Genomic DNA, 26,515 nt, shown 5'->3' with positions numbered 1-26,515 from the left:
AAAATACTCCAGGCAGTACTTTCAAATAAATGAGCTCAGTTATAAAAAAATTACATTTTACCTCTTCAGTTGGCCAAAGAAAACATACCTTACAAAAAAGTCAATGATTTTTCACACATGCAGCGAAGTATTTACTTTGCAGAAAAACTTCATACTGAATATTCATTCACTTTTTCTAGGAGTCTGAAATTTATTGGAGTAATTGAAGTGGGTGAAGGTTTTGATTTGTGGGCAAACCATGGCCTTTGTCTAAAATGCTGTACAACACACGACAGCCTCAAGCAAAACATCTGATACAACTCCCACTGAACTACCAATTCCCCACATTATTTTACATTTTAGAAGACTTCTAAAGTTTATATAAAAACAAACATTAAATTCCCTTTATCCTCCTTTGTCCCTATATGCTATGACTGACAAATGCTTGATATTTCACAGGTTTATTCCAAAGCCCAGTCCATACTTTGTCTGAGGTTACTGTGAGGAACAAATGGGAATGATGACCCCTGAGTCTTTGTCTGCTACCCAAACCTTTCATGAGCTTCCCCCAGGAACATATGAATTAAAAGCAACCATGGGTAGGCTTCACCATATAGACTTCTGTGAATTTCTTTCAGTTGCTAATAATTTAGTTGACGTCATCTTTTTTCACATGGATTTGCATGAGATGATGGAAAACTACCGGTACCAGTAGAGAAGCCCATTGGGATTCCTAATCACCAATAGCGAGGCTTCAGCTGCTATGGCAGGTCTTCAGCCTGTGAGCAGATCACCTTGCCTACTTAGCCCCACTCCTCTTGTAGATGTGATTGCTCCTACTCCTCCTGGCAAGAAAAATATGTCAGAAACAGCTGCTATTCCTCCTTCTGCTGGTTCCCCTCAGTGGGAAGAAGGCAGAGAAGGTTGCCAACAACATAACAGCTTAGCTGAAGCCAGCTATTTTTACACAACAGTGCAGCCATGCACCCCAGTCTTGCAGGCTGCTACTGCCTGCATGTACAGAAAGCTAGACGAGCACCAATCCTTGTAGGGTAAGGACCTGGGGTACTGCCTTTCGCATCATGAACCACCTTGGAGGTAAATAATACTCTAAACGCTTCAATTTCATTCAGCTGCAATACAAAAGAAGACCCAATCCAATCACTAATGAGGTCCAGAGATGTATTTTCACTATTGATAGCAAGTTACATCAAGTCCAAACATTTTCGAGCACAGGTATCTGGAACTAAGGATCCAGCTCTCCACTCACTTAAGCCAATATCATCATTTTTTTGAGCTGTCATCAGAAAAAAGTCTTGCCCTCTCCTTTGTGCTGCATTTCCACTCATATGAGGTGAAACAGGTAGCAGATCTGGCCGAAAATTCACATGTTTTTTCTTCTGGCTCAGTTAGTTTTAATCTGGAGCTGTTTTCTAGTGTCACCTACTGTGTAGCTGCATAAAACCACACATTAGCAAAAAGGCAGTTGTGAAGGAGAGAGGGCAGGAGTCCCTTCAGCAACAGTTTGCCTTCTGTTGGTTTAAAAGAGTTTTTACAGTAGTTACTCAAACCCGCCCAGTCTGAAAAACAACATCCAACCCCAAGCGCAACAGAAAACACCATCTGTTAGGAAGTATATGGTTCTAGAATAAACCTCTCTAAGTCTTTGAGAGCACTTTGAGAGATGCAAAAGACCATTGCTCCTCAACTGCAAGAACTGTAAGTAAAACTGAACACAATTTTGAAATTGTGTTTTTCCTTGTACAAAAAAATATTCTCCCGATTTCCTAGAAAATGTACCATGATTTTCAACTATCATGATTGCTTTATTACACTACAGTCAGGTAATAATATTTACTGTCATCCCAATGATGGTACAGTATTTTCTCGATATAAAAGAAACTTTTCCAGAACATCCTCTGGGCCATTTTCCTACCTACACAAAAATACCTACTCAAAAAAGTCTGTCACACTGCCCTATGTTTATTTCTTAGTGTGCCTCAAATAAAGTTGAAATTCACTTTCTTGTGCCTGTTACAGCACTCACAACTAACCAGTGTCCAACCACAGGAATCAACTGAATGAGCACAAAACTCGTCTCTGTGGCATCCACTCCTCTTCCATATTACAATACCATCCAATTGAACCAAAAACTATTGTCACCAGTGGATTCATTTTGAAATAAAACTTGAAAGGAGGACTTGTTGCTGTGCCATTCTCCGAAGGACTTCCCTGCAGCAGTATGTCTTCCCTAAAAAATGTCATTGTAAATGGAATTAATTTGTTATAGAGGATGAATAGTTTTACATGTCAGGTCAGTTACTCGAGCAATTACTACTAGTGAGAAAACCAAACCAGTATATAATCAGCTGATGCAGATATGTGAACCCAACAGATAATAACTGTGCTAGAAATGTCCTAGAGTGATAAGGTTACACACAAAAAAGTTGATCTCTTTTCATGCTCAATATTACTATATTATGGCAAATTCACTCCCTGCTTCCCAAATATAAACTGGCTCTAGTTCCCAACTAGCTAGCCAGCACACTAAACACTAAAAGCATCAGTCATGCTGCAGAAGTACACTTACAAATGTCAGTAAGTCAATTCAGCACAAACACCGGACTCAAAGAAAGTTTTGTTTGACAGTTCTTACTGCCTTAACACCTGGGAAATGAAAATATCCACATGTCACTGCTTACAAGACTTTTTCTCATATGTAAAAGAATTTCTAATTTTACATCTTCAGATGGCTGCTAACTGCACGGAACTCTCAATTTATCATCATGTAAATAAGTCCTTGTCTTTACAATGCTATGGGATATGGGCGGATGAGAGAAGGAGATCAAGGAAAGCCCACTTCAAATGAGAAGAGCGAGAAGAAAGGGAGGCAAACACAAAATATCCCAATTTGAGACCCATCCACCAAAGACTTAGCAGAAGAGAGGAGCTTTGTACTGTGAATGGAAAGATAACAAACTTGAGCTGTGGTGAAGGGTCAGTGGGAACCAGTTTCATAATCCTAATGTGGAATATGCTTGAGGATACACGGACAAAGAAACATGTGAACAATTTTAGATGCTGTTTCTAAGTTAGCCAGTATATATATGTATTTACACAGTGAAAACATTTGCATTTGGTACTTATTAGAAAGCTTTCATCATATCTCCATCAAACATTAGTTTGGAGCCAATATCACATTAACAGGATATAAACTTTTTCAGTGGGATGGTAATACTTAGTGAAGTATAGAAAAATAGAAACAGGTCTTTAGACAGAACACTTTTTTCTCTCAGATTTGATAGAAAGACTGGTATTAATTGCCAAAATTTTAAACGGAATACTTACCTTTTCAACTGGGGTATTTTCTTCACTCGTTACACTTGCTTTTCTTGATTCATTTTTTGTTCTGCTCAGCCTTCGTGACACTTTTTCTCTAAGCAAAGTGGCGTATCCAATGTGTTCATAGATGGGGTTTGTTGTCATTTTGGAAATATACTCAGAAGCCTTTGTTTCTATATACAATGTTATCAAGCCATCTGTAACTAGATCATGGATCGATTCGAATCTTTTCTCCCCAACGAAGTGCTTCCCATCATAGAACAACCTGTAGTTTAAGGTCTGATTACCAAATCTGCAAATACCAGAAAAAAAGGAGGGAGAGAAGAAAGAGAGAGGGAAGAGTGAGAGAGAGAATTCATACTGGCAAAACACTCAGGAGGTAATTTCGCTGATGAGTCTATATATCTGGATTACATACGGAATATGCACATGGCTGCAACTGGATCTCTGTGGAGAGACCAACTCAAGTCCAAACCCAAACTTGACTTCATCACATGGACTGGGCTAGAGAACTGAGGCCAAGTCTCTCCAACAAGCTACGCAACCCAGATGTACATGGTTTAAATCTAAATCCTAAAGGGACTACTGCAGTGATCAGAAAGGCATGTTTGCATTGACAAGACCTTATACCAGGATGCGTAACTGTTAAGGGCTCTTCCATTCTGAAACATTTTTGAGGTGCAGAAAGCAGATGCTTAACCACCATGAGCATATTTATAGTTGATGAAGAGAGATGGGCATCTCTAGCAAGTAATTAAAATCCTAAGGGTCTGAATCACCCTCTGGCAGGAAGCCAGGGAGACCGAGCTCCTAATTCAGAGGCCCAATTAAACACCCAAAGTTCTGTGGGATAACTCTGGTCTTACGCAGCTATTTATGGCAGGTGTAATCTACAGGGTTTTTTTAAGAGTTTTAAAAAGCCAAGTGCTGTAGTAGCACATTCAGTTTATAACACTGACGTTGGAATCCCATTCTTGATTAAAGGATGGCCTCGACGAGGCCATCAGCTCTGGTGCAGGGGCGTTCCGCAGTGAAGCGGGGGATCGTGGCATACGGGGGTTGTTTCCTGAGCTGGGGAAACCCCAGGAGAGCGTGGGGACCTGCCAGGAGCCGGCAGCTCTCATGAGGGAAAGTGGCTGACGAGGCGTGGGCAGGGCCAGGAGTAATGGCGGCCGACCCCGCTCCCACAGAGGGCAGCCCGCGGGAGCGCGGCGAGCAGGGTGGGCAAACAGGGCCTGGTGCGGCAGTTGGCGCGGGAGGGCGCCTCTTCGAAGGAGGGATATTCCACTGGCCGAGTGCCGAGTGGAGAGACTTGAAGTCAACGTAACCCAGCGACTGGGCGCCGTTCTGTGACCACCTGCACAGGCCGAGGGCACTCATCCTACCTGACCCTCAAGGCAGAATGGTGGGCACTCGTCTGAGAGCAAAGGCTGCAGCTCCGGCTGGGGGGCCTGCACCATCTACCCCAGCGGTGGCGATGCCTCCTCCCAGATGGAGCTGCTGAAGGGAGAGGCTGCAGTGCAGACCTCGGACTGCCGGAGGTGCCTAGACCTTTCTCCTGGGGCAGGGACCCGCAGCAGAGCTGCCTGCAAAAGGTGTGCCCGGGTGGAAGACCTCCTGCAGCAGGTGGCTGAGCTGCAGGAGGCGGTCAGAAAGCTGCAGAGCATCAGGGAGGCTAAGGAGTTAGCTGGTTCCAAGCACACTCTGCAGTGAGCCCACAGCCAAACAGCCAAAAACTCCCCCATCGGCACACACAGAAGGGAGGGGGGCCAATAATGCGGAAGAATGGAAGCTTGCAATGGCAAGGACCCGCAGGAGGAAGAGACTTCCCCCGAAGCCTGAGGTGCGCTTGCAGAACCACTTCACTGCTCTGCAGACTGAAGAGGAAAGACCAGTCACATCAGGATTGACGCTGGAGCTGAGTAAGGCAGCCCGATCTGCTCCTCCTGAAACAACCAGCGCAACTAAGAAAAGGCGACAGGTGATGGTAGCAGGCGACTCTCTTCTGAGGTACGGAGGCACCCATTTGCCACTTGACGCACTCTCTAGAGAGGCGTGCTGCTTACTGGGGCAGCCTACAAGAAAGCCGAAGAGGGACTTGCAGTGATAGGACAAGGGGTAACGGTTTTAAACTGAAAGACGGTAGATTTAGATTAGATGTAAGGAAGAAGTTCTTCACCGTGAGGGTGGTGAGGCACTGGAACAGGTTGCCCAGAGAGGCTGTGGCTGCCCCATCCCTGGAAGTGGTCAAGGCCAGGTTGGATGGGGCTTTGAGCAACCTGGGCTAGTGGAAGGTGTCCCTGCCCATGGCAGGGGGTTGGAACTAGATGATATTTAAGGTCCCTTCCAACCTAAACCATTCTATGATTCTATGATTCAAAGATAAGACAATGGGTTAAATGGTCCTTATATTGCATCAAATGTGCATGCCTCTGCATTCTTTTTTGGGCATTCAAACCGAACTGTTTAAGCCTCTTATTTTTTTTGTCCACATTTTTGTATGAATTCCCAATTTATTATCGAATTCAGTTTATGATTTTACAAATAATTATTCAGACAGATTTAGAAATCATGCTGTTGTGTCAAACCAACAGGCGCTTTGTGATAATCCCCATCCTTTGGTAGTTCTTTTTATACTTTATTTTGAAATGTCGTTCCAAAACCCTAAAAAATTACATTTGTTCATTTTCAGCTGACAAAAGTTGCTTTTAATTTATACCACTTTTTAGTTGGCATGACTCACCAGCTTTTCCAGCTCTACCATCTGCACTTCAATAAGAATTCTGAGGGTGAGTATCACAGCTACTCCTTAAAGGATTCTTCCTACTGGCTTACCAGCAGAAGGGTAAAAATACAGACTTTTATTTTGTGTATATCTCCCAGAAGTAATAATGCTATAAAAATTGCAAAATATTGCCAGGGAGTTTGTTTTGTCAAAACCCAATAGAATATCTTGTCCTCTTGCCACTAATGCACAGCAACTTTAAGACTGTTACGTGGGCAGGTTTTGAATGGCACCACTAAGCCAGAGGCAGCCGTATTTTCAAGGAAAGACCCCTGTGAGGGGCAGTGAGGTTGCAGCTTGGGCTCCCACTGAATTTTTCATTCAGTTGAATAGCAGACTCTACATCTTTGAGCAGCAGCAGCAGCAGCATTCCATGCTTCACACTGTATTTCTATAGCAAGCTTGAATTCCAGTTAGGGAAGAAAACTGAAGTCCAGTATGCTGCCTTTGACAGCTGGTCAGCCACTAGACTTCATGATTTTCCAGGTTTATCCAGGGTTATTATTGCCAACAGTTGCTGATATTTGTGTACAACACATCACTGAGCTCAGAGGACAACCTGGCTGTGTCCTCTGCCGGGACACTCTCCTGTTCTGTACTCACTCACACCTCACACAGTTTTCAAGAAGAAGCTCCATCTTTACAATACTCAACTCTAGGTGGCAAAAATTTTGAAAACGGGCATGGTCTGTGTCTGAAAAGGGACTTCCCTACCCAAGTGCTAAAGGAGTGATAGAATATTGCAGTACTGTGATTGTCAAACTGCTGACAAGAGGGTGTAAAATCAGTCTGACACCATGAAGTGGATTAAGCAACAATGGACACAGACTTCACTCAAAAGGGACTCATATAATCTCCTCCATTAAACACATCTACATTTGAACTATAAGCTTCTATTAAAACAGCATTTACCTGAGAGCAAGAGTATAGCAGCCGGGTTGCCGCTGGCTTTCTCTAAGAATATATGCTCCTTCTACACCAGCAAGTATTTCATCTGCTTGCTCCCGAGAAATGATCCCGTGAAACCTAAGGGAAGACATTTCAGTTACTTACAGAACAATCTGACCAGAAACACCTCCTCCTCCACCTCAGAAACCATTTGAAAACTTCTGCACTGCAGAGCATTGTGGTCTAAGCCATCAGGACAGCATCCAAGCATCTAAAAGTGGCAGGATAGTCATCCAGCCTGGGCAAGTTCAGCATAGAGGCAAAACAAAAATCACACTGTATATGCAGTTTCAGTCAGTATAACACTCAGCTGCACCCAAAGATTATTTTCTGTAAGTGCCCCATCTTTTCACAACTTTTCTCCTCTACCAGTCTATGCCCCTCTTCCTTGTTTCCTTCCTAGAGGCCTTACAACAGAATTGTAAACTAGGCACGAAGGCATTATTTTTTTTTAAATGGAGATGATTTAAAATTAAAATGAGAGGTCATTCGTATAAGCAGTTTGCTTTATTTTTATATTAACATTGCTTCCTCAAATTTGTAAGGGAAACTGAGACAAAAAATGGCAACAATTATTCAAAATTCTATTCTGCTTATATTAAAGTAGAAGAAGATACAGAGTAGCCTTGAGAAAAATACTGTTTTCTTCATTTCAATGAGCTCCTCATTCAGTGTTGGAAAAAAGCAACGTTTCTCTGATTCTTTTGTCATTGCTATTTTAAGAAAGAAGGAGGCCCTAGGATGCACAATTAACCTTATGATAATCAATATTTAGCGGTGATCTTTCCATAAGTACAAATGCAGACTTTACAGCAGTTTGAGTCTTAACTCCTACACACATTTTGCCAGCTGATAAGTCTCCGAGGACCTCCTCAGAGGTTTTTAAAGTTTCTATTTTTGCTGCTGTCTGAAAGAAAGGCACTAAAATGTACTGGCCTTCAGCATTTTTCTCTTTTCTGACAATACATATGAAGTGGCACATTTCTAACACTGCCTCTGGCTCGGTAGTGAAAGAGAAGAAAAACACATTGGATGTAAACGCAATTGTTGTTCCATTCTCTTGACATTGTCTTTTCACAACTAATACATGTTGGAAATACTAGGTTTAGGTGATCTTTCCAGAGTGACTTTCTATTAAAAATGATGTAAACTGATTCATACTTTCTGTCTGTACTGGTGGGGGACACACTTATTTACTGCCACATCCAAATTGAAATGAGCATCCCTTAGATGACATAATTTAAGCATGTCTTTACCAGTAAACTCATGGTAATTCATAACTCTAGTTAAAAATAATAAGCATAAACTATTCACCACCAGAAGCTCATTATAAAATGTAGCAGGCTTCAGGTTAGATATTAGGAAAAAAGCTCTCCTGTGATCAATTTAAGAAATCACTGGGACAGAATACTTGGGGCACCTGTGAAATTTCTTTAACCATGGGTGGTAAGCACTGGGTAATGCAAGCTTTCTCATGGATATTTTTGGTATGTTTTTATAAGCACATAAAACCAGCTTGTACACGGTACAAGATGCCCTGAACTCAGACGCCTGTCTCTGACAGCAGCCAAAAAGAAATGCTTACAGAGAGAGTACAGGAAGCAGTGACATATTTCTTTCACTTCACATCCCTGTCCATCCACCACTGGTTTAGCCAGAAATTGTGTCCGTCTGCTGTGACTTTACCCTTCATGAATCTGAGAATCTTACTTGTAAACCCTTTAACATCTTTATGCTTTTGGCCTCCACAGCACCTTGTGGCAATGAGCTTGAGAGGGACACTGTGCGTGTCCCTCTCTTGGACACCCACTGAGGAAGACCTGTTCATTTTCCTCCTGTGGTAGAAGCCACATCCCTTTGCTCCACCACTGCTGCACTTTGCTGTACCTTTCATTTCTTCTATAACCTTTCTAAAAGGGAGGGAGGAGGAAGGGGTAGAGAGGGACCAGAACTACGTGCACTATTTTAAATGCAGCCACATCATAGATTCATGTAGTAGTATAATTATGGGTTTTTTTCTGTTTCTTTCCCTAGAAATTCCTGATTCTCTTTCCAAGCACTACCAAGCACTGAGCCAATTGATTTTATAGGACTGTCCCAGTGGTTCTGAAATCTTCTTTCTGAATGATAACTAATGTGATCTTGCCTGGGCAGGTTCACTGAGGTGACTTCTTACAGTTCCTGCCAGCCCTGCTGCTCCACAAACCCAGAGTATGTGAAGAGTCAGGTGGGTTCCTGGGTAAGAGATTGCAGTAATGGTTTTACAAGTCCTGCTGTAGGAAGCATGATGGGTTTCTCAGGTAGGTACTGTCTTCAGCTCTGTTGTACTCTAGTGGCTAAATCTGAATTCCCTGTTGTCAAAGATAGTATTTAAAAAATGCAACTTCAGTAATTAGGGGCAAAGGTCCTGGCTCTTGAGGTTTTTGATGGTAGAAAAGGATCATTAAACACAGATGATGTGTCTGGGATGGAAGAAAAAAATAGAACATGGGATCTAAGTAATCTAGCTAGCAATAAGGGCTAGGGCCTCAGCAGATTACTCTAGTAAAGGTCAAATGCCAGATCTGGGTGGTTGCTGCAGCGGCTATGCTCTTCAACTTCACCTGCCCAAATCTCAATGGCAATGCAGGATCCAGCCCCTTTCAAGCTATTTATTGGCAAGAAGACTGCTGAGCACAAAGGAATTATACTCTAGTGGTCCGTTATTTTCATCACAACAAAAATACACCTCTTCTTTGGGTATTTCAGACCTCGTAACTTTAGCAGGGAGAACAGCATTTACACATGCAGTAGTATACAGACATGCTTCCACAGCCGCATAGGGTGGTGAAAGTATAGGAATATACATAAAAAGGCAGTGAGAGAGGCAAGGTGCTTCTCTCCTCGCCAGGCCACTGCAGGACCACTGTGAGGTTTAAGCGACAACCAAAATAAAAGGAAGAAATACTCCAGACAATATCTTTTTCCCAAACTGTCCTGAGAAAAGCAAAATAAACATGCAGGCTCACGTAGCAGCACAGTCCATGGATTGTGAACAGCACTACTGGACTGCAGCATAGCTAAATTATTAGGCTTTCAATATTTTTAGCTCCCAGTTGAAGTGAAAGCTAAAATAAAATATTTTATTAGACCTCCACTGTGTCTTTTTTTTTTTAGTTCTAGAACAACAACTTTTGGATACACCCAACAGATACTTAAAGAGGAAAATACTTACTCTCTTCCATAATACTTTGGTCTGTTCTCCACCTAAATTTTGAAAGAAAGGAAAAAAATATTAACAACATACTCAATTTTAAATAAAATCCCTAAAAATGAATTATGCTTGATTATTAATGAGGACTACTGCACCCATCTAAGAGAGGAAATTCTGCAGATTCAAAACTGTGACTGGAAGATGGCTATAGAGAAGAACAGAAAAACAGAGGAGGTGTTTTTATTGATGTGTTTCTGGGAAGAATAACATGTATCACTGGTGGAAAAACAGAACTACACATAATTGTATAAAATCTGATCAAACGGATAAAGAATAGTTTACTGCAGTTTTGCCAATTTAGTATTTATAATATGAAGTGAGACTATTTTTGTTATACGCCCTTTAGCTTCTTAAAAAGGCATGTTTTGCCTATATACGGCAGCTGACTGAAGATAAAAAGTTTAATACGCTTGGGGAAAAAAAAGGGTTTCTGGATTTAGACCTAGTCTTAAATTCCCTGAAGTCTCCAGAACTTGTGGGCCTGACCCAAAGTACACCGAAAGTTGCTGGAAGGACTCCCAATTACTTTAAAAGAGCTTTGACCCAAGTTTTAGGAATGTCACGCTCTTCTTACCCAGAAACGCTGGTCACACCTGACACTTTGAGTCGTTTCTCAGACCCCAGCCTTTCGACAAGTTCCCCAGAGGCGAGCTCCGAAGCCCCCGATTTCATCTTTGCCCGGCCTTCGCCTCCCCCGGGCGGCCTCGGCAGCAGGGGCGGGCGGTGCCGGCAGAGGGCACGGCTTCCCCAGCTTTCGCAGCGGGGATGGCGCCGAGCGAGCTCCGTGCCTTCCCATGCGCCCAGGCTTCCTCGATTATTACATACCTGACTATTACAAATTAATTTTCAGGGGTTTTTTTTGCAGACGTATTCATATATATATGCATTCATTTACGTGTCTTTATAAGGAGATGCTCTCTCTCCAGCTGTGGCACTTACCAATAGTGTCATCGTACCGGGCTGCAGCATCAGCCAGCGTTTTCATGCACAGGCATGACAGAACTTAATCCAAGATATGCATAAAGTCTCCCGATTATTAAAAAAACAGTATCTGAGTGAGTGCATACCTGAGTAAAGCTGCCCGTATCAATGGAAGTACTGCTTCACACATATCGACTGACACACACGTATAAAAAATGTGGTTTCAATACTGTTTCATCCTTTAGTATAAAACCAATGAATTTTCACCATTTTATCTGACTGGAAACAAGCACCCTTGTTTTTGTTTTGATTATACTTCATCATTTCACGTATAAAAACTTGAAATTGATGAAGGTTTTTTATTTCTGAGTAGCACGTTCATAGATGTCACATTTTTTATTCAATACTCTACACGCCATGCACTAAAGCGGAGCAGCTGACTTTCTACCCTGCAGTCACTAAGGCTACAGTACAGCACAAGATGAACAAAAGTCTGTACAAGATAATGAGAATCTTCAATGGAAGACCTATGGGAGTTCAATCAAGTCCTTACTGCGCTTCTTTCCCAGCTCGGCATTTCGTCCCTAGAACGGCACGCACAATAGCGGTATCATGCCCTTGAAACTCCTGCCTAGGAATAATACCTTGATACAAACATTTTTGAGCTCTGAGGGGCAGGAATAAGAGCAATAAGCAAACACTGAAGTGAAGAGAGAGCAAAATCAGAGGAACTGCCTAGTGCAGATGCTGTGTTTCTATGTGCATATATGACAACTGAGAGAAGAAAGTGTATGAATTCCATTTTTTTAACTTCATATTTTTGTAAGTAAAAAAAAAAAAATCAAGAAAAAGCCATATTACCTCAGTAAGGAGGTTGTTTGTGTGTTCATCTTTAGTAGCACTACATGACTTTATTATCTTGGAACTGTGCTGCCTTCCTGTCATCCTAATAGACCTTAATGACCCCTCAAAGCATATATTCAGCTGGGAACTTAATTAAAAAATGGATATCAGAAGTTTGGTTAGGTAAGACCACCACATGCAATCTTCTCCTTCATGGAAACAAAGGCCACTCAGTACACTGAAAATGGTAACAAGGAACAAACAGATAAACTTTCATTCCCACAGAAAGCCAAATAAAACTTTTACATCACAGAAAGTAAAGCATGACTTTCACCTAGGGTTCAGAATCTGCTTCTATTTAAAAATACAGATTTGCCTTGATTGTATGTACACACACAATAAACCCTGACACTTTCAGTCTACCTCAGAAAGATGAAAGAATTAACAGTACTAGCACTCACCCTTAAAATCACCTGTAAGCACAAGTTCCCCCACAAATATAAATATATATATAAAAAATATATAAAAATAACTATATACACAAAGTATAAAAGCAATCTCGAAATAAATCCTTGAGCAAATGGAGGCACGTTTTGTATCCTTCTCACACCACCATTTATACAAAAATACAAATTTATCTGTGAAATTTTTATCATTTAACTAGCAACTGACTGAAATGCCCTGGACACTGAGATTTCCATTTTTCCTGCTGTTCATGAGGTAAAAGATTTGCTCTTCTGAGAATCCACACAAAGCCCATCAAATCCTATATTCTTCCTCCTCTTCCATAGAAGAGAAACCTTCACTCCAACATCTTTTAGCACCCATGTGTCTAAAATAGCCACCACTTCAGCACTTGCCTTTAGGCAAGAAATATACTGTAATATTTCCTGAAATGAAGCTCCAGATCTGCCAGACCATCCAGGTGCCCCAGAATCTAAAAATCCTCTCCTGTCCTTACCATAACCTTTAGCCTGAAATAATAATTTTGCTCCTAACCAACTTCACCATTAGGAACAAACACAAGGAAACAAAGTTACAGCAAGATAAAAGATCAAAATAACATCAGGGTCTCCAGATCAAAACCAGAATGTTGGACTGAACTTGGGAATAAACCAAAAGCCTGCACAATTGATGGAGCAGAGGCTTAAAAGTATCAAAGGAGCCAGCAGGTCTGTTTTGCACCGACTGCAGACTCTGTACAAACTTCAAGGGAAATTCTATATATCCCAGAAGGCAAAGGTGACTGAAATTCAGCTGGGATCAGATTTCCCTCTCCTGCTATAAATGGGCTTGCACACACAAAGTCAGGTACATCCACCTAAGAGAATTCTTAGTGGTGGAAGGAACAGAAAGTCTGCAGGTTTCCCGGTGGTAGGAGCCCAGAATAACCAGCCTTATTCTGGAGGACACAAACACTGAGGGTTTTTTTATAGATAATGACTATGAAGAACACTTTCATCACTTTCCGTATAGCCCTCACAATTTCCTTGTTGAAACAAGGGCCACCCTTCCCAGGTGACTAGTTGGTTTTATCCATCACTCTGGCCCATCTCCCTAGAAATTGAGCAAGGGCAGAGATCAGAGGGTTTGAATCATTTAGGACTCTTATGCTAATAGACAAAAACAAAGTACGAAACTGAAGAAAATCACGTAAGGCAAATAATAGGTCTTCACTAGTGAAAATATATTTTGCATTAGAGAGGCCCACAGCTTGCTTCTACTACTCCCATACAGAGGATAAATTAGATGGGTTCTCTCTCTCCACTAAAAGTAAGTGGCAGCTTTCAATTCAAATGTGAGATGGTAATTTTCTGGCTTAGAAAAAAGGTATTATTGCCAATCTCAAACCAAAAATGCTGTTGCAGAGCAGGCATTTCTGGCCATTGTTCCAGAAACCATGGGGAAAATGCTGAAAATTACTACTGAAATTCATAGTTGTATAAATTACAAATCAGCAGTGAATGTCAAAATTGTTTAAAAAACTAAAGTCAGGTTGATCAGGAAATAAGATGTATGGTGAAACAGCCTAAATCACTACTGATCCAGTACTCTTACAAAGCCAGCAACATTCAATGACATCTAATCTTGAAGAATGCTCAAAGAGAAATGAAACCCAGCACAGCGCTCCTGGCACTCTCCAAAGGCCTTTGGAAGCTCATGTTTGAGAGACTCTGCATACTCCAGCCTTGACTCCCAGCCTGCCAAACCTGATTGCCTCTCCCCACCCCCCCCCCCAAAAAAAAACCTCTGACTTGTACACTTAGTCTAGTTTTACAAGTTTTTTTTACAATGTTGCAGCATATTTTTCAAGGTGTGGAGTTAGTTGTAGCAGGGTTTGAAGTCAAAACTGAGAAGGAAATAAGTCTTCTTCAAAAAATACACCAGCTATCTAAGCTAATTCAATGTATTAGTTTTACACAATTTTGAAGTTTACTGAATTTTAATGCCCTGGGATTTGTGGTTCCTCTTTTGGCCAGGGTGGTTTAGCCCTGGCATGACATACTCCTGCTAATGTACAGATTATTGTATTAAAATCCTACACCACTCTGCAAGATAACTCATCACAAAACTACTGGGAATCATGCAGGCAGGAGGTGAGCATCCCCTAATGTGATAGATTTTCATTGCAAGCATTGACATCCAAGCCACACTGCACTAAAGATTTGAAGATACCCTGAAGAATTCTTTCTGCGTAAGTACTACCATAGAAATAAGATAACCCTAATTTCAGAAAAATTTAATTTCCCTTCAGCTTCATTGCACAAGACATATTTCCTTATCCAGTGGCCAAAGCTGAAATCTAGAAATGTTGGAATGAAAATTTAGAAATCCCTCTAGGACAGCAATCTGTCTGTAATTCAGAAGAGCCAGCATGGCATAACATTGTATATCTACCTATTTCAACCACTGCCTTAATACATCCATGAAGAGAATACAAAAAGAGAAGGGAAACAATAAGGTGAGTAGCTGCACCTGGCTCTCTCTTCTTCTCTCTAGTACACTGAAAGAGCAGAGAAACAAGATCCAAGAGTTAATAACATCGGTGTGTTTACTCAGAGCAGGCAGTGAGGCATTCTCCCAAAGGAAGTTTAATCTGATATATTTTCTGTTTGGAACAATCCTAATTATTTTTCAGTAATTCTAGTTGACTAGATATAAATAAATTTTTTTCGGCTCAGTTTGACATAAAGAGAAATAGAAGGGCTGGAAGAGAAGCTTTCAAGACAAGCCCAGTAAAACCAGACTATATAGAAAAGGATTTTATTGTCCAAATTGTTCAGCTTTTGGAAGAATTGTCATAAGCCAACTGCAAACTTTAGCCTTACAATTAACAACCAAAAAGGATTAAGGAAGATTGTAAGCCCCCATTAAATGAAATGAAGTAAAAAACTATGTTGTATTTCATTACTTCTATAATATAATTGTTTTGCCTCCGAATTTTTCTTAAAGAAATTTCTACTTAGACCAATTAGGGCATCTAACTTTCCTTCCAAATAGGACAAATTATTTCACATCAATGACTCTTAAGCAATTTAAATTGGGAGAACATTCTTTTTGAAGGGAAATATTTATCTACCTTTTTTACTACCTTTTTACCACTTTCTCATTATTACCTTATCAGGCTCTCTGGCACCAGTGTTTTCAAAGAGAAGCAACTCTTGGTTTCACAAAAAAGTATCATATCATAAAGCCTGTTGTTAATTTTCTTGGTAGGAGTAGTAGCAATGTAACATCTGTACTCCCTGGCCAAGGACAGGCCAATTAGAGACACTCACTATGTATATACATAATGAAAAGATCGTCTTCTCCCCTAAGATTTTCAGTCAACGGCATTCAGCATGACTGATGGGACAGGCTTCCTATGACAAGCCTATCCAGCACACATAACTTCATGAGTTTGTTCATGTACCTTGGCTGTGTGGGAGGAGGGAGGAGCAAAAACATTGCTCAGAAAGAAACTAGCAATGCACAAGCTCCCAGATCATATTCCACCTGCGCTGCCCACGTTGCTGAGGCTCTCTAGAAAGCTGACATGAATAGTTTTGGAAGCCTGTATCTCCTTTTGTCATGCAGTCCCAGAGCCACGGGGATACCAGCGTTATGGCCGTGTGATGGATGCACATTCAGCCACGTGATGCCAACGGACTACGGTGCATCCAAGAAAGTAGCTGGGAGCAAGATGTCAAAATCACTCAAAATACTAGAGGGGCAACGACCAGACAGGTGTCTGCAGAGAAGGATCCTGGCATCATTACAGATCATAAAACGAACATGAATCACTGATGCTGTCTGTTGCAAAAACTGCCAAAACCAGAATGTCATACTGGGGTATAAAAACAAGAGTGCCGCCAACAAGACACCTTAGAGTAATCCTCTCCTTGCAACGTCCACTCAGAAAGCCTCTAGCTGGAATACTGAGTGTGGGTTTGGGCATCACATCTCAAGAAAGACTGGAGCAAATAACTGGAGTGAGCAGGGATTTAGCAACTGTGAAAGACATGAAAAGAGATTGGCCTAAAGAAAAGAAGACAGAGAGGGGCTATAGCAGACAGGCAGGAAAAAGGTCGCTTTCAAGAGGAAATAAAAGAGTTTGTTCTCTGCTCTTACTAGACATGATAAGAAGTAATAGGCTTCAATTGCAAAAAAGAAGACAGAGCTTACATCTTAGGAAAGTGTTAAAAAAACCTGAACACTAACTAAGTAAGCAGAGGCGATCACGAAATCTTCAACCTTGAAAGGCTTTAAGAAGAGGATATGCAAACAGCTCTTCTTGACGCAGGGATGACAACCTCTTGAGTTTCTTCTGGCCCCGAGATACCATGATCCAGCCTATTCCTCATCTCTGCCTGGACTGCTCTCAGGAGATAGGGATTAGCAGGGAGCAGACTGAATAGGTTGCATAAATCACATATAAAGCTGCAATAATACCACGTCTCTGCCCACCTCTGTGAGGCGCTCAGGAGAGAAGGCAGCAGGGAGAAGGCAGTGGACTGAACGAACTGTTCTAGAGGAGAAAGCCAAACCTTCAAGTGATAAACTGGCCACTGCTTACCTAAATAACAAAACTCAGTTTAAATCTATCAGTATAGCAAAGTGCCAAATTGTGTTTGGTATCTTCTAACAAAATATTCTGTGGTAAAATTTACAGCACTGGGGAGAAGATAGGAGTGGAGTTCTTCACTACTAGGAAGAATATAAAAGGGAAGACAAAAGTGAAGAACACAAAGAATGCTTTTATTAACTGCTGCTCAAAGCTGCACAACTTCTCTGCTCTGATGACGTGCTGTAACCTGCAGAGAAGGTAAGATGCATAATGACCCTCTTGCAGAAGGATAATGCATCGCAAAGAAACACAGGAAGCTCAGCAGCTCTGACTGTTACTGTGGCACTTACTGATTTCCAGGCAGGCTGATTTCCACTCCATCAAGGTTATTTCTACCATTTTTAAAGACAAAGAATTTTAAAATAATTGGGTTTGCTTGTTTGCTTACTTGTTTGTACCAAACTTTCAAAAGAGGTGCTTTAAGGCATCCTTTATGAGAGTATTTTTAACTTGGGTTTGTTTCCTGTCTATGACCTTGAGCAAACTGTCCAGCAGCCAATAATCAATATACCAGACAAAACGCTATAAACTCCAGAAGGTAACAAAAATCTCCCCCAACACCGACATCTGCTATTGCTACTAAACCAGAATATACTTCTGTTTATACTTAGCTCTAACAGAAAAGAGAAAGATTGAACAAGAAAAGAAAAAACAAGTATTTTTTGACCTAGTAAAGAAAATAATGTGCTCCTGAACATGAGCTAAGATAAATTTAAATAAACCTTAATCAAGAAAGCTGCTGCTAAATAGTCAGGGGAGACAGGGTCAGGTTCTAACAACTTCCAACAGCAAAACCAGGAGTCATCTGGGTTTTTATGCAGCTTCCATTCATACAGTAAGGGCATCATTAAATGTAAGAAGAAGTATCAATGTTACCTTGAATGCAAGATGAAAAATTTGAATATAGCATGTAAACTGTCCTCCCTTTTTTCACAAATGATGTGTTGAGTCATTTAAATGGGAGAAAAAATATCCCCAACAGCAGCAGATAAATGCAGTAAGCCACATCAATGCTCTAAATGCTACTTGCAATTCTGTAACCAGTGAGAAGCACTAAAACATTCCTATGACACATGCCACAACAGTCCACAGTACATCTGCACAAACCTATTGGTGTTATGTCACCTACTCCAATGCATCCCCAAAAGCCATGCTTCCTAACCAACTCACTGCTGTTATTCGATGTAAACATGTAGCCCTTCAGCAAGGTGCCTAATGAATGCGCTTGTGAAGTGCCAAATGAACATTTATAAACAATCTGCTGGAGACTGGTTATAAACTCGAGTATAGGCTGGAGGTGTGGAAGGAAAATCAGGAAACAGCCCATCAGAACTGACAGTGGATGGGGTAGGTGGAAAATTGAAGAGGAGGGGACCTTAGACAAGCCCCTGCGTAGCATCGTGGGGTGCGAGATGCACTGCCACTTCATTACACTGGGAGAACATCCCTGCGTGGGAACAGGGGAAGGATGAAAGCAAAAATCCAAGGAGGAATAATAATATTAATTCAGTTTATCTCCTGTTGTTGATTTTATGAATACTTCTGCTCTGTACTTGGGAACCGCAGATGTTTCTCTTAAGTCAGGCTATCTGCAAAGTCTGAATAGGAATAAAGGGGCTTAGATAGTGCTAGCTATTTTCCTGAGTCTGGAAAAGGTGGAGATCCTATTAGCTCCTCTGCAGAACACTACGTAGGAGAACATTTATTTCCCAAATGATGAACAATAGGGTAACTTACAGATGCTTTCATTTCAACAAAGCTGAACATTTTGATAACTATTTATGGATATAATAATCATAAAAACATCTCTCACACACACTCTCTTACTAATTTGTACAGTGCAGTTAAAACGTGTCAGTACATTTTAGTTAGTTGTGATGGTATTTCAAACAGATATGCAAATATTTTGGAAACAAAAGATAAATAGAAACCTACATTGCAAACCTTCTGAATTTTCATTCTGAACCCTGAAAATCAGGAGTCCTTGTTTGAAAACCATACAAACTCCACCATGTTCATGCCTACTTCTCTTCGGTGTTCCAAAAAGACATGTGTAACTGGATGATTTGGTCATTCTGTGTCTGTAGCTATATACATACATGTATAGGAAGTATAGGAAGCAAGATAGACAGATGTGTAAAGTTTCTGTAACTATTTATATTAGGAAATACAAATTCATCAACTGCTCAATATTATCTGTTTCTCATCCTGAATCTTGAAAGAAGACACCAGGCGCCTCACAAAGTACCAGTCAGAGAGCAGAGAGCGAGACCCCCTTCTACATATTATTTAACCAGACACAAGGGATACTGGCCTAAATTGGAACAGATATGCAAATCTATACAAGCACATAGCTTTTTTACCTACACATAAGCTTATTGATAAACTTTATCTAGGTTGAGATATGAAACAGGCTTTATTTATTTTGGCTTGAAAACTACTTACATTCGACATCATGTCACAATAAAAAGAACTAGATGAAAAGACTGATAAATAACAAGGATAAAAGGAAATAAAAAATTAGAACAGCAAAATCACAAACACAGACACACACATCACCCACTTCCAAGGGAAAATGTAGAGGAGGGTGAAACTTCCCAAAGAAGCTTTCAAGCAAAGCCAGAGGGATAATTAGCAAGTTCATCAGTCCATAAAGACACCTACATACAGTTTGTGCTCATTAGTCAGAAGTTGCCATCTTGTCTTCCAAAAAGATGGCTTTAACTTTTCCATTTCACAGTGATCAATAAACGCACCAACTGGTTCATATCGTTTTCCTCTGACGACAATGAACACCAGTCTAATTTGCAAATCCTAACCTAGAACATTAGTAAATCAAACTTGATGAAATTCAAGTGGAACAGACGAACCTCTTCTAGTTTTGTTTAGCTGTAACTACTTAAATGAAATATTTACTATCGTGTCTGCAGAATAATTAGAAAGCTTTCTCCTCCGTTCAGTAGTCAATGGAGTGTTAAAATGAGGATGATGTGCCTTTGTCTGTGTGCTCCACCACCCTACTACTGCAGTGGGGTGAGACTTCATGGACTCTACGAGAGGTGAGATTTCCTGTCAGTCCTTAAGGTGCCCTGGAAAAAAAACATTGGCAACATTCTCTAATGTGACGAATACAAGTGAATTTTGGGCAAGCAGTATTCCAGCCTCCCTCCTTTCTTTCATCCACTGCTGCAAATCACAGGCATTCTGTGGGACAAAATTCACTATGGAGATACCACAGAAAAATGACATTGGGTGTAAATCCACCTTTTAAACCTAATAGGAAAACCTGCATGTGGCCAGTTTAGAGGGATGCTGGATACAATACGTTTCAACATTCCACAGGTCCTCTGCACCAATTTAACCAAAGACCCTTCCTGGCCTTCAGTGGTTTTCAGCCCCCTCCAGTGCAGCCAGGCTTTCTAGTTTTGCTAGGATTTCAGCTGAAGAACTTTCCCCCTTTTGTCAATGTCTATTCAAAATTGCTCTTCAGCTTCATTTGCAAGCCACAGACTACTACTGTGTCCTCCTTGTTTCTTTTTGTTTCTGTGATAAAGACAGGATTATAAAAACACTATTAAAGCAGCAGCAATATTATAAGAATTTGAAGATATAGGCTCCATTAAGTCTTATATGTACAAACGTTTTTGTTAATGAAAATAGGTTTCAGAACAATTCTGCTCATTTGCACTTAATTGCTGGCTAATGGGGTCTCTTGGTGTGTCACTGTGTGTGTTCTGAGGTTTCTTTCTAAGGAAAAGATAATATAATATTCTGAATCATCTTAGATAAGCTCTCAGGACTGACACCTTCTCATAGTAGTGTGACTTTTTGCAGTAGAGTGATTTGAACAAGTGCCATGAAAATTTCCATTTACTGCCATTATTTACCACCAATTTTATGGCCAATTTCAATGCCTATTACAGCTCTCTAGTACTTTACCACAGTATAGACATTGTTCTTAGAAAGATGAGGGCAGAGAGAAGGAGGAAATATTCAGCTTGTAAAGGTCACTAAGTGAGCAGAATAAGGGAATTCATGGAAGTCTTATGGCAATGATCAAATACTTATTATCTAGTCAGATATACTTCGCAAACATCTTACTAAGGCTTAAATTTTAACAACCTTGCTCAAGCTTACCTAATCACGAGCTTTTTCTTACACATAAAACATTTTTGTCCCTGAAAGAAGGACTGACAAAAGTAACCAGCATTTTTAAAGCACTTTTCAATATTGCTGTTGTTTAAATGATACTCTGCTAATTGCATTGTTCTTAGCTTGAATCCCATGCTTCAGAAGAAACTTTGAGGATAACCAAGTAAAGAATAATTTGCAGTGGTTCAGTTTTGGAGATGTGCAATGATCCTGTATATTCTCTGCTAGTAATGTAGAAGATGGCAATATCATTACAAACCTGCTAGTGACCATTTTAACAGTTATGCTCTATGAAATGCCACTATCTATACACTTGTTTTGATAAATCTGGGTAATGGATACCCAGAGGGTCAAAACAGTTCCTGACCCTCCGGATGGTTAGAGTGAAAGACTCTCAGCGGTACAGTCTGAATATGCCATCATTATTTTGGTCTCTTACAATCACTTAAACAAAAAGGCGTATTTTTTTTTCAGGGAAAAGTCTCCCTTTTGTAATCATATTTCCTTTTAATCAAGAAACCATAATTTTGATGCTTTAAAGGCAGAGACAATAATTTCTACTGCTTCTGACACAACCTATTTGGAATTCAGAATGACGAGGAAGGCAATTAACTGCCATTTTTCTACATAATAATATAAGTTAGGGCTCTAAGGCTTTGTCTACACTAGGGAAATTTAGATGAGTTTCTCACTGTTGCTGATACTGGCTTGGCCAAGGCACTGTTAGGAATATGCAAGATCTAATGCAGACAAACTCACCAGCATGAAAAATTGCTGTCAGCAGTTAAGGCTTTCTTGGAACAGGAATGGAATAGCATTCACAGGTATGAGTATCTCTACACAAGTAATCCAAAAACTCATGGGTAAGACTCACTCCCCCTTCAAAGGAAGTTTATAACAAGCTTATTGTTTAACCAAAAATATTCCCAAATAATGTCACCATCCTTCCTTAATTCTCTTAATTTGTTGAAGCCTCCATTTCTTTAAAAGATATGTAACTTTGAGTAGTCTACTCCTGAAATATTTCTTAAAATTAAGAATTATTTAAAATGTTACTTTCAAATAAAACCAAGAAGTTGAATGCTTGAATTATTTTCTGAGAATGTCATTTTTTATAGCACTTCTGTAGAATAAACCTAAAAGACACTTTATAATATGACTTCCTCACAACACAAATCTGATTCTTTGGTGCCTATCATCACACTTGCACAATATTTAAAAGCTGCTCCTCTACCTGAATGGTGCTTTTAAACGAACCTTTTTCTATTTAAAAGATAAATCATTAAAACATTGCTGGAAGGAATATGGTTACAAATGAGGATATTGGCAGAAATCCAATGTTACTGGGAAGGTAGGGTATTCACACTAGTCCCACTGCCAGTGGTGATTAATTAAAAGCCGTTAGATACCTGAAGCCCTAACAGTTCATACAACATGATTCCCATTGCAGGAATGACCTGCTTTCGCTGACAAGATATTTATGCAGGCAAAAAAAAAAAAAAAAAGGAAAATCATGATAGCAAAGCTCAAAGACACAAAGATATAAATGTTCATGTTTTATTTACAGTCTCAGCTTTTAGTATGGTGGTTTGTGTATCAGGAGAGGTGATTTCTGTCTCCACAGTATAGTTAATCAAGAAATCCACACAAATCAGATGGTAGAACTGCAGAGATCTGAGGCTAAACCCCTGTGACTATGGAGTAACAGAGGGGTAATGGAAGAGCAAATGAATGCAGGGAATGTGGAAGATGGCAATGGAAAAGATGGAGGAATGATGAAAACGCCAAGTGGTGTGAGAAAAAAAAACCTCCAGCCCTTCACAAGTTTATCTGTTGGTGTTAGAGATTTTGTTTGCAGCAGATGCTTCAATTTCCTTGCGAACAGTGCAGAATTTGGCAATTATGAATGAAAGACATCTTCCAGTAAGCATGAAGGATTTAAAATTGCTTGCAATTTTTACAGTTTCAATCCTAAATTATACAAAAGAACACCCTCAAAGAAGTCCAGTTCCTATGATATGCACAGAGAGAGAGAAATCTTTCCCTGTCAGTCACACATCCTGCTGACACCTGCTCTCCAGATGTTGGATGAGCATCACGTTGCATACTACATAACTATCGTATTGCCAATTCATGTATTTTCACATACATAACACAAAATTAGATGTTGAGATCTTTCTATGTAACTGACAGAAATTTAGGATTAATGAGACACCATCTTCAGTGAGGCAAGCCCATACAATCATCAGATTACACTGAAGTCAAACTAGAAGCAAGAAAACCCCAAAACACCTTCGATAAACTATTATCTCACACAAAGTGAGAAATTCCTCCAAGGCTGCATTGGAAGTAAATAAACGGTTTACCTTAACTATTTTCAACTATACCACTACTAGTTTAATACCTGATATATGATATTCATTTAGTGAAAGCCTTAATGTCCTCTCCTTCAGAGAATACCAGCCACAGAGACCTACCTGTCATTTGTTTTGCATGAGAATTTTGGAGAGGAAGGTCTTGTTAAAACGCTTCAGCACACGTGCGCTGAAGTCCCCCAGGGCCACAGTGTGCTCCTTCTCCCCAAGCCTTGTCTTTGACAGTGAGAAAGGATGACACAAGGGTTCGCCCACTCTGGTGTTTTGCTTGCCCTTCTTGGCATCCTGTGTATATGTCTTGGGATCATCCTGAACTGACAGGACTTGAAGACTTTCAGTCTGAGGCCAAGACCCTGCTCTCCCTGCCCTGAAACAACTGGTAGATGGCACTTGAGAGAAAAATGCAATGGTCTTCTAGTTAAGGTGCTGGCTGAACTCAGGAAAACTGGATTCAATTCCTGGCTTTGCAATGGATCTTCTTCATGACCCTGGGCAACTACCTGTGCCTTAGTAGAAAACCTCCTGCCCCATGCAAAACTGTTTTGAGACTATCTGTTAATACTTGACAGATGCTGTGCTAGGGCTCTACTTCAACGGGGACGCAGTGTGGGAAGCAGGTTAGAGCTCAGGGTGAGGTTTGAGAGTAGAGCTATATATCACGCTGATGAACCACAGTTTCTGCCTTCTTTCACATCATCTTTTTATACCTCGTGCAATCACTTCATGCATTTAGTATTTCTATTACTAATATTACATGTCTATCTGCACAAAATTTGTCCCTGCTGTTATAGAAGATAAAGCTATCACAGTTTTACTGATTGAGCAGAGACATCTACATATGTTTTCCATTACTATTGTGCCATGCAGGTTGAGGAACTGACATATTTAACTAAGTAGAAATGGAGAAATACAGAAAAAGAAAACAGGGAGACAAGATGACTCAGCCAAACCTGCAGCCCTATGGATTTCTAAATATCCTATAATCTTGAAAGTTTCTGTGACAGAACTAAGCTCTTCAGCTATCGCTTCAGTATTTTAACTTGAACATAATCCTTGGCAGAATGCATTCAACTAACTGGAGCTACATGTATCGTGTTGAAACATACCACACAGATGTTAATATGCAGATGCAGGAGGAAAATACAACTTCCCTTTGACAAGGAAACACAAAACCTTAGGTAGTATATAGAAAAGCACACTAAGCGATGATTAATGAGCATTTGTCTAATGAGGGGGCTCCTAGTGGTAGAATGAGGCCTCCATGCCTAATTGGAAAATATTAATCTGCTTTAATAAATCAACCTTAAGAAAAATGATTATATAAAATAATGGCTTAGAAAAATTAAAGCAAATCTACCCACAGACTATACAAAAGATTTTTTTGGTAATCATATGCTGCTGACAATTCAGATTTAACAAGGTAGAGCAAAAGAAGAACTGACCTCCCGAGGACAGATGATTCTCTTGGGACGTGGTGCCTCTTGTTGCAATTGATACACTGTCAAACACAAAAATGTACAGATCATTAAAAGATGGCAACATACACAAACTTTTATTCAGACAAGTCTTTTTAGCCAGAGGCTGCAGAGAAAAGTGCAAATGTAAAGAAAAGGACAGCAAATGAAGGTATTTCAGTGTATCTAAGTCATTTATATGAAAATCGGTTGGTGACCTGCAAACTAACTAAAGTGATCATTGGTTTAACTTTTAGAAGTATTATCTCCTTTTGTACTTGTTATTACATTTCCATACAAGGGAAGACTAGCTAGAAAGATTTATTAGGTGTATTTCAGTATAAAATCTCTCTTTTGCATATACCATGCTGCAACAACTCAAGAACAGATTGCTTACCAGTAACACCAGTGTTTTTTTGGATAGGCCAAGAAAAAGTTCAGCATGTTTGAAAGGGTTCACCACAATCTCATAACTTATTTCAAGATTTGCTGGCATTTACTGACGAGCAAGCAAACATTCCTTTCAGAGCAATTACACCCTATTCAAATGGCCCTGGATCAATTCTGCAAATCTTCCAAGGGCTGGAGGAGAGAGACCTGAGGCTAGGGATAGTCGCTGAACCCTGGCCCCCAGCCTCTTCACTGCATGTATTTAATGAGATCGTCTCCTTCCTTTCCACTCCAGAGTCGTGAGAAGAAGCTGACATGCAATGACAGTAATCAATTCCAGCGCAGACAGACTGTCTCTCCGTAACTCCAGTAAAAATCCCAGAGGTTTGGATTGCCTCCCTTGAGAAAGGCCTTCTGTATGCTGACCTTCTTGTATTTGGAAAGATCATGTCGTGTCTATGAATTTTTTTAAAAGACCGAGTTTCTACGACAGGGCTCTTCATAATGCTTGTGAAGCTCAGAATTATGCCCCGAAAGGTGGTAGATTATGGGAGGAATATAAATATCTGTAGGTCTGATAAACACAGAAGCCCTGCTGCAGAAAGTGAATTGAAATGGTGTTATTCTTTGGCACCTTCTCCCATGTTTTGCACCTTCTCTTTAAATGGGGCTAGGAGCAATGAAATCTGAGAAGTGGGGGAGTCCTCAGCTTGCACCCAAGTTTGTCACTCAGGGGATGTGAAAGCTTTGGGGGCTTCTGTTCTCTGCTAATGTCAAAGTGGAAAAAAACATAACCTCTCCTTTTCCCAACCCCACCTTCATCCCTGGTTCCTTGGAGGGGCACAGAAAGAGAGTTTATGATTTCTTATATTCCCTACCAGTTTTAATGCATACAGATGTGATCCAGCTCTGAATTTGTACCAAGGCTTCGGATTTTACCTGCATCAGTCAGCACTGCCAGATCTC

At 40.4% G+C, this 26,515-nt stretch overlaps 1 protein-coding gene across 2 annotated transcripts in view; it reads right to left on the bottom strand.

The window, feature by feature from the left end:
• The window catches only part of CHN2 (chimerin 2), a 168,141-nt gene that overhangs the window by 67,125 nt on the left and 74,501 nt on the right, over positions 1–26,515 (bottom strand). For both annotated transcript variants that reach the window (XM_075051562.1, XM_075051572.1), the window contains exons 3-6: positions 25,148–25,203; positions 10,269–10,300; positions 7,019–7,132; positions 3,328–3,613 (exon numbers count right to left, since the gene is read on the bottom strand). In XM_075051562.1, the coding sequence (XP_074907663.1) occupies positions 3,328–3,613; positions 7,019–7,132; positions 10,269–10,300; positions 25,148–25,203 (488 nt within the window). The remainder of the gene's footprint in view (positions 1–3,327; positions 3,614–7,018; positions 7,133–10,268; positions 10,301–25,147; positions 25,204–26,515) is intronic.

This window comes from Buteo buteo, chromosome 2 (assembly GCF_964188355.1).
Source record: "Buteo buteo chromosome 2, bButBut1.hap1.1, whole genome shotgun sequence".
NCBI classification, from domain to species: domain Eukaryota; kingdom Metazoa; phylum Chordata; class Aves; order Accipitriformes; family Accipitridae; genus Buteo; species Buteo buteo.
Note: the sequence above shows the minus strand (reverse complement) of the source record. Positions and strands in the feature narration are given on the sequence as shown.